The 14545-nt window shown below is 39.1% G+C and overlaps 1 protein-coding gene across 1 annotated transcript in view; it reads right to left on the bottom strand.

The window, feature by feature from the left end:
* Positions 1 to 732: 732 nt before the first annotated feature.
* The window catches only part of CD302 (CD302 molecule), a 29211-nt gene continuing 15398 nt past the window's right edge, over positions 733 to 14545 (bottom strand). The window contains exons 3-6 of the mRNA XM_030887897.2: positions 10718 to 10834; positions 8359 to 8532; positions 7016 to 7042; positions 733 to 1200 (exon numbers count right to left, since the gene is read on the bottom strand). Of these exons, the coding sequence (XP_030743757.2) occupies positions 1001 to 1200; positions 7016 to 7042; positions 8359 to 8532; positions 10718 to 10834 (518 nt within the window). The 3' untranslated portion in view covers positions 733 to 1000. The remainder of the gene's footprint in view (positions 1201 to 7015; positions 7043 to 8358; positions 8533 to 10717; positions 10835 to 14545) is intronic.

Raw genomic sequence — 14545 nt, 5'->3', positions numbered from 1 at the left:
CCCCCAGTGTCCCCCAACCCTCATGTCACTATTCCCATTAATGTTCCTGAGGGGTTTATCTGTCCAAGTGTACATGGTCTGGTCTAGCTGGATTTTTAAGACCAAACGGGTAATGATGGGGTGGGGGTGGAAGCATAAAGAACTAGAGGAATGTGTGGTCAGTCCGTGGGCGGTGTGCTGCATGCACCGTGGCTCTCGTTCTTGTGACCTTTCTGTGAGGGAATGTCCAGTTATCTACAGATGGGCTTTGGGTTTCCCTTCCTACCCCCAAAATTTAATTTGTCGTGTACAGAATACTGATTGTGGTCCAAAATAGTATGTCTACAGGTAATGAAATTGTAAAAATTATGTAATCTAAATTGCAAAGGTAGCTGGAAATTAAAATTAGAGAAGTGATCCACAAAACACCAAGCACATACAGATGTGTAAAGTCATTTAAATGTCAGGCTTCTACATCATGTTCCTTGGTCAAGGAGCAAGATTTGAAAACCATAGGAGATTGCTTAAACGGAAGATGAGAGGTCTTCACAAAGATGGTGAAAACATGGCCCATAAGGTTCCTACAGTGGTAACTACTGGAAGCCGACACCCCATCTTTGTCCCTCCAAGTGTAAAGTTCACACAAGCCTTTCAGTTGGCTGCCAAGCACTTAATCACAACACCCCCAGAACGTCAATGAAAAACTTGGGTGGTTCACTGAAAGGGAAGAGAAGGAAGACCAGCACACTGGGCTTTGCTTTTTATCTGCTTTACTCGGGCTTCAAGCTTGCCCTCATTAAAGGGGGCGGGTGTGGTGAAGTCACCAAATGATAGTTCATTTTAAATCTTTAGAAAATGTGCTCAAAGATTAGGTTTTGACAGAATTATTACTTGAAAACAATGTTGCTATACGGAGAAAATATACCATAAAGACTCGTGTGTAACTCCCAAGTTTTATATCAAATTTTCACACAAATCACTGGTAGTACTTTCGATGTCAATATGAGATGACAAAAAAAATTCAGTCGAACTGAACAGCATGTTCGTTTTCTTCCACTACCAAGACGCAGTCATCACTGTAAGGAGATTGGGCCACACTTGAAAAGACAGTGGTGAAACCAGACTCGGAATGTCTTTTGTACAGGAACCAGAGGATTGCGCCCAAAAGGGTCAAAACTATTGTGCTAGCAATCACCATCGCAGATATTAAAATGTGGTTATCTGTAAAGGAGGAGACAAAAAGGTCAGGCTACAATAAGTATTGCATTTTGGGGAGCGTGAGCATAGTGCCAGAAAACGTCACCCTAAAAAATCCCACACATGAGAAAGGCTGGTGAAAGTTGCAATTTTATTACAGCACATTAAGATTTCTATAATCAGACTTGAAAATTCCAAGTAAAACTTAGCGCCTCTATAAAACCAAAAGTCCACTTCTAGGTTGATTCAAACAGTGACCCTAAATAGGCTTTCTGAAGCTTTGTAAACCATGCACTGCTTTCTGCTGCGGGGCAGCTGGTGGATTAAACCATCAACCTTGCAAGTAAGTCATGGCAGAAGTTGGGAGAAAAAATGGTTTTTGAAAGATACTTGTATTTGTGTTTAGTAATTAAAAAAGGGCTTGAAAACCAGTTATTTTTCTTTATGAGTGTAATTTTACATTATGATTAATTGGACATAACACCAGCTACTGCTTGGAAAAGTAAGAGAGAAAAACTAAAGACTGGTGAGAGAAGTCTGAACCAAAGAGAACACTCATATTCTTAAAACATTGCCAGTCTTCAAAATTCACACTAGCAGGAGATGGCACAACTGAATTCTGCCCTTTAGTCTTCCAGTAGCTCACTTGCAGTTACTTCTAACTCACTGCAACCTTCTGTGGCACTTTTGCTTAGGTTTCAGCCACCAGCCTTTCTGCTAGTGTCCAAATACCTGCTTCATTGCTACATCCAAAGACTCCTTGCTAGATGCCATCTAGTCAGTTCTGATGTACATTGACCCATCGGGTTTTCTAGGCTGCAAGTTTTACAGGAGCACATCACCAGGCCTTGAGTGGAACTGCCAACCTACCAGTTGGCGCCAAGCAATTAACTAATTTGCCATCATGGTTCCTTGGAAGACATTCAGTCTTCTAAAAATGTAAGTTTGTGTGAAATGTATCAACTCCACATTCCTAACTCCTTAATAGAACTTGTATTTTTTTTCATAATGTTGACATCTAACAAATATTTACTGTCCCCCTTTCCCTTAAAATGTAAGCTTAGTGAGTGCAGTCTATTTTTTGTCCACCTTAGCAGCAGTGCCTGTGTATGTACTAGGGTTTTTGGTAATTACTTCAAACCTCTGCCATTGAGTTGATTACAACTCATAGTGGCCCTATCTGTGGGACGGGGTTTTTGAGACTACATCTTTACAGGAGTGGAAAGCCTCATACGTTTCTCCCACAGAGTGGTTAGTGGTTTCAAGCTGCTGGCCTTGTGGTAATTTTCATTGGAGAACATTTAATACTAAAATAGATAATTGGTGGTAAAGGCACATAGGAACATATCCATTAGTAAAAAGTACTCTATAATGCAGTTAATATATCATGCCATGTTCTAAAATCTCTGACAAGCATTATCCTTTAAAAAAAAAATCAAGGTTCTAGAAACTTTCAACTCTAACCTTCCAAATTCATTATCTGAATTTAAAAGATTTAATGTCATTTTGTACATTTTCATCATTAGAAAACAGACATTTTTGTGCAGTTGTAAAATTGGTTAGGTGGCACACTGAGTTAGACCTTGGGCTGCTAATCACCAACTCAGCAGTTCAAAGCCACAAGCCACTCCCCAGGAGAAATGAGGCTTTCTGCTCTTAACTATACCGATGTACAATCTTGGGAACCCAGAAGGGCAGTTCTATCCTGCCCTATAGAATCACTATGAGTCAGAATCTTCTTACAGAAGACTAAAACTGAAAGAGATTCTAAAACAGCAACCTTGACCCTGTAAACATAAGGGCAATTTCTCCCCTAATTCATGGCACTCTATTAAATGGGGCGGGGGGAGGTAATCTCCAAATCCCGCAAACAGCTAATTCAAATGGAATTATTTCATTTTTTAGGGATTTATCTATACTTTAATTCTATCTTAACTTTAATTGCTCCCATAGCACTTTTAATCAAGATAATACAATCCTGCCTTTAATGTATCCCCTTAATTATTTATCCATGTGAGCATACTAATTTTATTTGAATCTATTAATGAATCTATAATACATCCCTTCTTTTGTCAACATAACCGGTTAGGTTTCAAAAACCAGGTGGTTAGGTGAGAATTGGCATTGGGGAAATGACTGAAATGATCACTGAGGAAAGGGGCCTCACCAGGTTGACATTTCGCAGGGCCTGCGTTTACCCTTAGCACCTTGCTGCTCACTGCAGCCAGACATACAGCATCAGTGCGCAGAGTATGTGCTGATAGTCTTTTGAGATGATTACGTGATCATAGCTTAATAAAGAGAAGTATAAGATCAGTTATCCTAACAACTGGTTAGGAACCATTCAATTGGTGGAATACAGCCAAGAATACTATATTCTGTTAGTATTTTCCATTTTGCAAGTGAACTGTGGACAATCTATGCTACTGAACATGGGAGGAGGTCAATCACAAGGCAGAGAACAAGCAGTATATTACAATGCTATGCAAGGTTTCTCACTGGAGCAAAGGAGAGTTTTGAGTTAGGAAGTTAAAAGGCAAAAATCCATCGCTTATTTGATAGAAAGCACATAATGGCTAAACTCACTAGCTTCAATTCTGACTCATTGACCCTATTGGACAAAATAGAACTGCTCCTGTTGGATTCTGAGATTGTAAATCTGAACGGGGATAGAAAACTCATCTTCCTAATGAGGACTGCTGGTTTAGAACTGCTGACCTTGTGGTTAGCAGCCCAATTCATAACGCACTATGCCACTCACTGGGCTCAGGTGTTCTATATTGACTTCCCATAGAAGGAATAATTCAGCGTGCTCTCAGCACCTGATATAAACTCCTAGGTGCTTCATTCCTCCTCCCCAACATGATTTTAATCAACAGTGAGCCCCAAATTGTAGGAAAATGCCCACAACACACCTCTGACAATGTTCCAGGGGCTATGCAAGTCTGTCTACCAAACAACCCCTTAAAAACAAAACAACCCAACAAGGAGAGTAGAGATACCCAGAGGATTAGAGGAGGACAGGGGTAGAATGGGGGAACCGATCAGAAGGATCAATCTAGAATCCCCTCCCAGAGGGACAAATAACAGAAAAGTGAGTGAGGGGCGATGGAGGAGGTGATGTAAGACATGGAAAAAATAACCTATAACTTATCAAGGGTTCGTGAGGGAGGGTGGTTGGGGGAGGGAGGGGGGAGAAATGGGGAGCTGATATCAGGGGCTCAAGTGGGAAGAGAACGCTTTGAAAATGATGGCAGCATATGTGCTTGACACTGGAAGAATGTATGGATTGTGATGAGAGATGTAAGAGCCCCCAATGAAAGTATTTTAAAATAAAAACACAAATGGACAAAAGCCTTCAGGTATTTTTAAAAGAGAAAGTTATCTAAATGATAATGTGAAAAGGTATTCAATGTCAGAGAAATTAAAATTAAAATCACAATTAGACCCTTGCAGAGAGACTTGACACTGCCATCATTGGGATGGGGATAAATGGTGCTAATCGGAATGAACATGGCCCCACCACTATGGATGACCCAGGTCTTCTAGACTTGGGAATAGATCCAAGAAAAATTAAAACTAGGCCAAAATTAGATTTCTCTGAACATATTCAGAGAAAGCTCAATTCATCATATTCCCAAACTGGAGGCAATCCAAATATCCATCAACAACTGGCTTTTATATTTTTATAAAATAAAATATTGTATAGCAATTGAGTACCATGTATATACATAACATGAAGTTAAGCAACATGTTGAATGAAAAACCAGACATGTATAAAGGAGTACATGATGTTCAAGAATAGGTAACTATGGTAAGAGAAAGAATGTTACTGTAGTAATGGGCAGTGGTGGACATTTTTGAGGAAAGGAATCAAACTTTTTAGGATAATAGAAATGTTCCATATCTTCATCTGAATGGTAGTTACATAGGACTACGCATGAAAACTCAAGCTGTACGCTTATGGTCTGTGTAGTTTAAAACTATACCTAAAACTAGGGAAATAAAGAGATAGCCAAATGGCAGCAAATCCATACAATTCATAGTAAACTCTATTATACATTGCTACTGAGAATGCAAAATGTTAAAACTTGTCTAGAACAATATCTGTCAATATTGACAGATTAATCAAAGTTAGAGATTAATCTTGGACCCAGCAACTATATTTCAAGAAAATCTATAAGCAGATTTCTACAAGGTGATTCATTGCAGCATTCTTGATGATAGCAAGTGTTTGGAGATGGCTCTGTAGGAATCTGATGCTCGTTAAATATGTCTATTCATAGAGTGGCAGAGGGTGCGGCTACAAAATAGAAACACTAGGTAATCATACAGGGACACCTGTAGACTGAAAGGGCAAAATAAAACATTTAACTCTGCTTACATTAGCAAAACTGTAAAAGGTTAAACAAGAAACTGATTTAAATGGTGTCCAGTAAGAGGAAAGGTAAAAACATTGGATAGGGGTTGGAAGGAGGGGAAATGTTTCAAGTGTTTACCTTCCATAATTTTGAGTTTTGAACTATGTAAAATATGTTATATGGGGTTTTTGGGGTTTTTTTTAGGGCATTTAGATACTTCATGAAATGTAATTACAACTTTGAGGTATAGCTTCAACTTTTTTTAACAATGGAGATCAATTGGGAAAATATAATTTGGTAAAAATAAATTTAAGTTTATTTCATCTATAACTTGCAGTACCAGATTTAAAATTCCAAGTCTTATTACTAAGCCAAGAGACCTTTCTGCAGTCTTATAAAAGTTATCCTACTTTACATTATGTTATATAATTAATTTGAAAGGAATCTTTTAAAGTATATTAGCATGGCAATCTTTTTAAAAAATCATTTTATTGGGGGCTCGTACAACTCTTATCACAATCCATACATACTTCCATTGTGTCAAGTACATTTGTACATGTCCCCATCATCATTCTCAAAACGTTTTCTTTCTACTTGAACCCTTGGTATCAGCTCCTCATTTGTTCCCCTGCCTTCCCGCCCCACCCTCCCTCACAAACCCATGATAATTTATAAATTATTATTGTCATGTCTTACACTGTCTGACATCTCCCTTCACCCACTTTTCTGTTGTCTATCCCCCAGTGAGGGGGTTATATGTATATCCTTGTGATCAGTTCCCCCTTTCTACCCCACCTTCCCTCCACCCTCCTGGTATCACCACTCTCACCACTGGTCCTGAGGAGTTCATCTGTCCTGGATTCCTTGTGTTTCCAGTTCCTATCTGTACCAGTGTACATCCTCTAGTCTAGTCAAACTTGTAGAATTGGGATCATGGGGTGGGGGTGGGGTGGCGGAGGCATTTAGGAACTAGAGTAAAGTATGTTTCATCATTGCTATACTGTACCCTGACTGGCTTGTCTCCTCCCTGCGACCCTTCTGTAAGGGGATGTCCAGTTGCCTACAGGTGGGCTTTGGGTCTCCACTCCGCACTCCCCCTCATTCACAATGATATGATTTTTTGTTCTTTGATGCCTGATACCTGATCCCATCAACACTTCGTGATCACACGGGCTGGTGTGCTTCTTCCATGTGGGCTTTGTTGCTTCAGCTACATGGCCGCTTGTTTATCTTCAAACCTTTAAGACCCCAGATGCTATATCTTTTAATAGCCGGGCACCATCAGCTGTCTTCACCACATTTGCTTATTTACCCGCTTTGTCTTCAGCGATTGTGTCAGGAAGGTGAGTATCATGGAATGCCAGTTCAGTAGAACAAAGTGTTCTTCCATTGAGGGAGTACTTGAGTGGAGGGCCAAGCATGATAGAATCTTAATACTATATTCTTATGGGGGAAAAAAAGCTGAAAGCATGACTTACCTGATAAATATCTCTTTTCATATGGGACTAAAATACAAAAGAACATAACAGTTAAAATTTAAGTGTACTTTTCAAAGGTTAACTTACAACGCTTCTAAAGCATTTGAACTGTTTAGTAGACAGCTGGTTTAGTAGACTGTTGCTTAGCTGCCTCCATTATCTGTTTTGAACTTAGTTTAATATATATATATAAATATATTTCTTGAGGCCTATCACTTGGCTTTTGGAGAGAGAATAAAGGAACTGAAGAGAAAAAAAGATGAAGCGAGAGGAGTAAAAAGGTTCTGACGAGTCTGGAGAAAACCAACTTAGCAATATTATAACTCTGACCTTGTCCTCAATATGGATTTGCTCACTGTGTCTGATGTTTTAAACTTAGAATGTAATGAAAAGTTATGTTTATGAAATGGTGCCCTGAGGTGCAGTATGTGAAAAGAACCAATTTTTAAAAAATCAAATAAATGTTGGAAATTGAATGCTATCACCATAAGCTACAACAAAGAAACAATGTAGGTCATCACTATAAAACTTACTGTAGTCAAGCACCCTGCTGTGTGTGGGAGCAGGGCTGGGGGTGGGCTGGGATGTGGGGAGGTAGGGAATTTGGTATCAGATGTAAAGAAAGACAGTGAGCAGAGCCAGCTGGATTGTTCTAGTGCCAGTAGAAGCAGAAGAGAGGAACATGATGCAAAACGCGGAAAGGGCCGTCTGTCAAGTTGCAAGCATGCTAAAATCATATAGTAAAATGTTATACGTGTCCTTAATCAGAAAAGCATTTCTAAAATGTAAAAGTATAAACTAGACTCAGTGTTTAATAAAAACATCAAAATATTTTTGTGGGCTGAGACCATTTTAGTGTTTTAAAAAGCATTTTGAATTGTCATATGAAAATGAAAATTTTACTTTTACTCCAGAGTAAATTATAAGCCGTGACGGAATTCTCTTTGTTGACTTAAACAAAAGTTCTTAAATAGATTCTAATCTACTTGTAAGCTAATCATTAGACTCTAAGCATCATACACGACCTTTCCTCGTCCTTTCCCACTGTGCAATCACACGGCATGCGAAGGGTCTATGACTACCCCCTTGAACAAAAGAATATTTTGACATCTTGCAAACTCTAGGAAGAAACAGGTAAAATAAAATTATATGTGCTTCCCTTTATCTGAAATGCAAAAGAGTTGCATATTTGGCTTCAAAGTTACGTGGGAGCAAACTATCCTAAAATATTCTGAAAAACTTCCCTCTACTTATCGAGGCACACTAAAGTCAAAGACAATTATCTGGAAACCTGCCCTTCTTTTACTCTCCTTGGGAGACAAAAAAAAGGCCTTCGTACTTACTCGCTGCTTTGCAAAGTGTTCCTATTACAGAAGAAACTTCACAATTTCCTTTTTTCCATCCACCCGTCTTCATGTGCAGAAAAGCACAGGTGTCCACTAGATCCTCACCATCATCTTGGTCTGTCCACTTATCAAATGTCATATTTGATTTATCGAACCACTTGAAACAGGCATCTGTCAAGATAAGGAATATTTCCAACACTGACAGTATAAAATTGATCAAATTGATTTCAACTCTAGTGGCCCCTGTGTGTCACAGTAGAACCGTGATCCACAGGGGTTTCAATGGATGACTGGGGAAGTCAATGGGCCAGGCCTTTCTTCCAAGGTGCCTGTGGGTGAACTCAAACCTCCAACCTTTCAGCAATCTAGGGTAGTCACTTTGTACCACTCAAGGAGTCCTATGAAAAGGTATTGAAAGAAAGAAGTTAAAGGTTAAAAGTGGGAAATACTAAAAGTCTGGTCTAAACTTTTGCTTTGAATCAGGAGAAAGAAGTCCTGGTGGTATAATTGGTTCTCAATTAGGCTGCTAACTACAGGCCAGAAGTTCAAACCTCTGAGCATCTCCCCAGGAGAAAGAAAGATCAGGCTTTCTGCTCCCAAAAGATTTATAGCCTCAGAAACCCACAAGGTTTCTATCAGGGTTGCTCTGAGTTGGAATTGACTTGGCAGGGAGTTTGGTTTTGGGTCTGTTACAGGCAAAGCATCAAAATGCATTAAGGACTTTTTAACTTTATTGTGACTTGGGTGGAGACTTACAGAGCAAAGCACCAGTTTTACAGTACAAAATTCATCCACATTTCATTTCAGCTCATTAATAGCAATCCTCTTGATGTATCCCACCTCCCCCAGTTTCCTTTCCTCTGCCTTTCTTAACCCTTCTGAACTCTGTCCTTGGGTAAATGCTGCTTTTTTTCATCTGAAATGATGGATTATTCTAAGGCAGTGTTTCCCAAAGTGGGTAATCCGGGGGTTAGGCGTTACATATTATTCTAGCTTATTGTAGAAAAGTTTTTAATTGACGGGCAGGAAGGGAATTGGTGCTGGGTAATTTTTTATTTTGTCTGCAAGGGGAGCACTAGGCCCCAAATAATTTGGGAAACCTATGTTCTAAAGTGTTCATATCTCATTAGAATTATTGATCCCCTGGTAGAGACCTGTCTACTCATTTATTGAAAATGGAGGCGGGGGTTTGAGTTCGGTTCCAGAGCTGCAGGGGAACTAAATGCCATCGTCTGGTGGGTTCCACAACTCCCCATATGACCAATTTTATTGCCATAGAATTCACATATCATACAATTCAATAGTTCAGTCATTTCAAGAGGAGTTGTACAATCATCACCACAGTTTTAGAACATTTTCTTTATTCTTAAACTCATGGTTTTTAGCTCCCCATTTTCCCCCAACCTCCCCTTGCATGCCCCTAAGGAAGTATTAATCCAGTTGCTGTCCTATAGACTTACTTATCCTGGGTTTCATATAGAGAAAAGCATTAAAAAAAAAGTAAAACATAAAACCTCAGCCAAATGGAAAGAAAATACTAAAAATGTCCATATTTAAATGGATCATAAATGATAGGGTGCAAAATTTTAACTTAGCCGTATCTGGTATTCAAATCCCTGGTCCATGGTCCGAGGGGATTCACCAAGGACTTAATCCACGCGGTATTTCCCCATCACTTTTTTTTTTTTAAACGGGTCAAAAGGGAGATCAAATGGTAAGATATTGCATTTTAACTTAATTACATCTGCCATAATCTACAATGTTCTCTCTCTGATAACAGGGCTAGTCACATCTCAACTATGATCAGAGGGGATTCACTGGAGGCTTAATCCATGTGTGGATCCTGCAAATGGATTTTGGGTAACCAGTAATCTTTTTATGATGTTGAGTTTTGTTCTACATTTTAAAAAACACATTTTCTAAGAAAAATGGTTAAAATAATAACAGTAACATTAGTCCTTTCATAGTGAATACATCTGCAGAGGTATTTTCTATATTGAAAACAAATACATTCATAGAAGATAGTTCAGTCTCTCCTTTTTCTTTTAATTTCCAACACAAGTAATTGTTATGGTCACGACATGATAAAAATACTTGGCATAAAGAGCATTTAATTCAGAAGAGAGCTAGCTATGGTTTTTATGTAGGAAACAGGCTGAGCCCTCAGTTTAAAGTTGTGGCTCAAGTCTTAAAGCGATATTTGGTAACACAGAGGCCACGGAAAATGTCAGCTTTAACTACAAAACTGAAAGAGAAGAATAGAAGAGGAACGAAAAGAACAACAATGACGTGCAGTTTTCCTAGTATTAAGAAACAGGAAAACAACAATGATATCCCACAAGTAACTATTACTTACCATCTGTGTCATAAAACATTCCTAGTAGAATATCATCCAGGCCTTTCCACTGCTTTTTCAAAATATCCAGTATAAAAGCATTTTCTTCTTCATTATGTATGCTTATCATGTCTGCTCCTGAGATTATTTGGGATGGAAAAAAAAATGTCAGCATGTTCTAGATTCACTGAAAATCACACGGACCATGTAAAAATATACATTATTATAAAATACATTGTCTTGGAAGAAGTACGCCAGAAAGCTCCTCAAAGGTGAGAATGAGGAGACCTGCCCTCATGGACTGGGCCTGTTATCAGGAGGGTCATCAACTCTGTGAAGCTCAGAGAGGCCGGGAAAGGAAGAGCTCAGAGATGGAGTATTGGCTCAGTGGCCGCAACAGTGGGCTACACCCTTGGGAGGCTAGTTCAGCACTTGCTTTGTTCTGTTGGACCACAGAGTCACTACAATATGACACACTGCACTGACACATCTTTAGAAAGAGAACTTTAAAAGACTAAAATGGGTGCAGGAATTCCGAGAGGGCCAAAATCTACCCCCTAAAATACCATAGGAGGAAAAACACAAATGAGACAAATCACAAGATAAATGTAAGAAGGCTCTATTATAAATAAAAAGATATCTGCCTCAAATGGGGGTGGGGTGGGGAAAAGGCTGTGAAAAAAGTCATTTACCCTGTCAGTAGGAAATATAATGTAGGAAATGTGTGAAAAATACAATCTACTAGTAAATGAAAATAAACAGGCTTTTCAGACTTACAAATTAGACACTGCTGGCTTTAGGTAAATTCATAATCTTTTGCCTAGCAATCGTTAGCACTCTATCCTATGGTAATCATTGGTTCTTTCTCAGACAAGGGAAAACATTTCTGGTGCATCACACATTCATCACACTCAAAAGCAGGAAAAAATAGCCATGACTAGAGGACGATTTAAACCACATATCGTATCTGCTCGCATGGTGGGCTGCTAACCGCAAGCTTGGCAGTTGAACCCACCAGCTGTTCTCGGTGGAGAAAAATGAGACTATCGGCTCCCGTACATATTAGAAACCAACTCACTGCCACGAGCTGATGCTGACTCCTAGTGACCCTCCACGACAGGCAGACTGCCCTGTGGTTCCCGCGACTCGGAGCTATTTACGTGAGTAGAAAGCCCCATCTCTTCCCTGTTCTCATTTGTCTTCTAAAGTTAGGAGTTGTGCTTGCTGGCAATGGGTTTAGGTTTCTAGGGTTTGTAGACGGGTCTTCAAGTCTCGTGGAAAATGCAATGAGAGACACTGGAGTTGTTCACTGAGCTATTTAAAGTCCCAGGTCTGGAGTGATGTACACGTAATAGAAAATCCGTACTCTATGTTTACTGGCAGGAAAAATGAAGGCTATAGAACAGTATACTTAATACCTCACTTTCGTAAAACAAACAATTTCTTAAAATATATTTACATGAGGAAAAAAATCCAGAAGGAGAGTTACCAAAATGCCAAGACATTAGCTTTAGCAGAAACCCAACTAATGCTACTGACTGCCTTCCAGGCAATTCTGACTCAGAGAAAGCCTGACCCAGAGCAGAACTGCACCCCAGGGTTGTCAGGGCTATACACCTTTCTGGAAACCAACTGCGCCTCCTTCTCTGCTCGAGCAAATGTGGCTGCGAGTCCATCCACAGCCACATGCAGAACCACGGGGCGACCACGGCGCTTGTCGTGAGCTTAGGGGGCTTTGATTTACCGTGGTTTACATTTTGTTTTCAAATGTTTGCTTGGTATCTGTGCTTTTCGATAGTGAGTGTACATTATGTTACTCAGATCTTTTAAAAGAAAAAAAAAAAGACGGACTCTGAATACTTGGTAATACATAAAGACTTACAATTTGTGTAATACAATGATCTGAAGACAGGAGTCAGCAAGAGGCCCACTCGAGTCAGTGCTCCATTTTAGAAAACTCGATGGCTTCTTCCTCAATGCAAGCTGCTACTATTTCCCGTGTCTTAAATGTCACATAGGTTTTTAATCTGTTTTACCCGAGTACATACGTGTACAATGTGACCAAAATGCTACTTTTGAAAGGTCCCCGAGGGACATATTAAACTAAGTTATAGTAAGGGTCAAGTATTCAGCAATGAGCCCTTCATCCTTTTCTCTGACCTTGTGGCAGCCAATGGAACTTTAATGGTTTTTTAAAAATTGTAATCTAATTAATACTGTATAAACTTTAATTGCTATGTCAGGCAAGGAAGGCACACTTTCATGTTCTTTCACAAATGACAGCGGGAGTCGCCAAAGAATGCATGTGCTCAGGCAACTCGTGTTCACAATGCGTTACCAGTGATGCTCCCTACTGAGATGTCATTCAGATCTTCTTGTGAAAGCTGGTGACATTGCTCATATTACAACAAAAAGGAAAAGTGAAAGTTATTTCTTCTATAATAATATATAATTAAGATTATATAGTATATAAATTAAAAGTGAATGTTGCAAAATAAGAAAATTTAGTCTCTTGCAATTATTTACCTAAATGATTAATACCAAAAATTGAGAGTTGTAAAAGCAAGAACATTAGGACAAAGCATTGGGACTACCCATCAATATAGCCACCTGAAACCCCCAAAGTCACAAATCACTTATTTCATATGCTTCCTACCGAGAGGTTTAAGGAGCCCTGGTGGCAGTGTGGGTTAGTATAGGTGTTGAGCTGCTAGCCAAAAGGTCAGCAGTTCAAACCCACCACCTGCTCTGTGGGAGAAAGAAGGGGCTGTGTGTTCCCGTAAAAATGTACAGTCTCAAGAACCGGGCGTCGGAATTGACTCAATAGCAGTGGGAAAGGATAGATGTGTGGCTGTGAAGATTACTAATTCCGATGTAAATATCCTAGTATTCCTGAGGTTTTTCTTCTTTGTATAAAACAGAGAAAGGAGAGCAGGAAATCCATGTCCACTTGTTCTAAACCAAAGCACTTCCCAACCAAAAATAAGTATTGCCAAAATCCTAGCTGAGTTTAGCAAATTTTCTCATTAATCAATAAAATAAGTATTTCTAGGGCGCAAACAAATGTATAAAACTATCAGATAAACAATTGGATTATTAGAAATGCATGGCACAAGGCCAAAAATCAAGTCAATAAGAAAAATTGAATTCACAAATTCTTCACTAGGCATAAAATAGAATTTTCCTTAAACACACGACAAATTTTATAACACATTTATATGTAACTTAAAAGTATGAATTAAACTCAATAAGATGAATTGACACCGTGGCTACAACAATGGAATCAAACATAACAAACGCTTTTAAGGACTGGTACGGAGCCAGCAGGGTTCTCCTTCTGCTGTACAAAGGGTTGGAACCAACTCAACAACACCTACCACCTACACAGGGTTAAACAAGTGGAGTTTCAAACAAACAGAAATCCAGCAACATTATTGGGTATTTAGATTTTTTTGTTTTGCTTTCTTTGCTAATGAAAAATAACAAAACTAAGATATTTGCTTTTCAGAGAAAACTAGTCAACAACTATTCATTATACCTCTAGGTGGGTGTGGGAGGCCTGGTAGGGCATGATCAAGGGTAATATAACTAAGAGGAATTGCTGAAACCCTAGTGGGGACTGAGCATGATAGTGGGACAGGAGGAAAATCAAGGGAAATAGAAGAAAGAGCTGGGAGGCAAAGGGCATTTATAGAGGTCTAGATAAAGATAGGTACATATGCAAAAATATCTATATGAGGATGGGGAAATAGATCTATGTGCCTACATTTATAGGTTTAGTATTAAGGTAGCAGAAGGACATTGGGCCTCCACTCAAGTACTCCCTCAAAGCAAGAATACTTGCTTCTA

The sequence above is a fragment of the Echinops telfairi genome, unplaced genomic scaffold (assembly GCF_000313985.2).
Source record: "Echinops telfairi isolate 266 unplaced genomic scaffold, ASM31398v2 ScPeMD7_4;HRSCAF=17, whole genome shotgun sequence".
Taxonomy (NCBI): Eukaryota; Metazoa; Chordata; class Mammalia; order Afrosoricida; family Tenrecidae; genus Echinops; species Echinops telfairi.
Note: the sequence above shows the minus strand (reverse complement) of the source record. Positions and strands in the feature narration are given on the sequence as shown.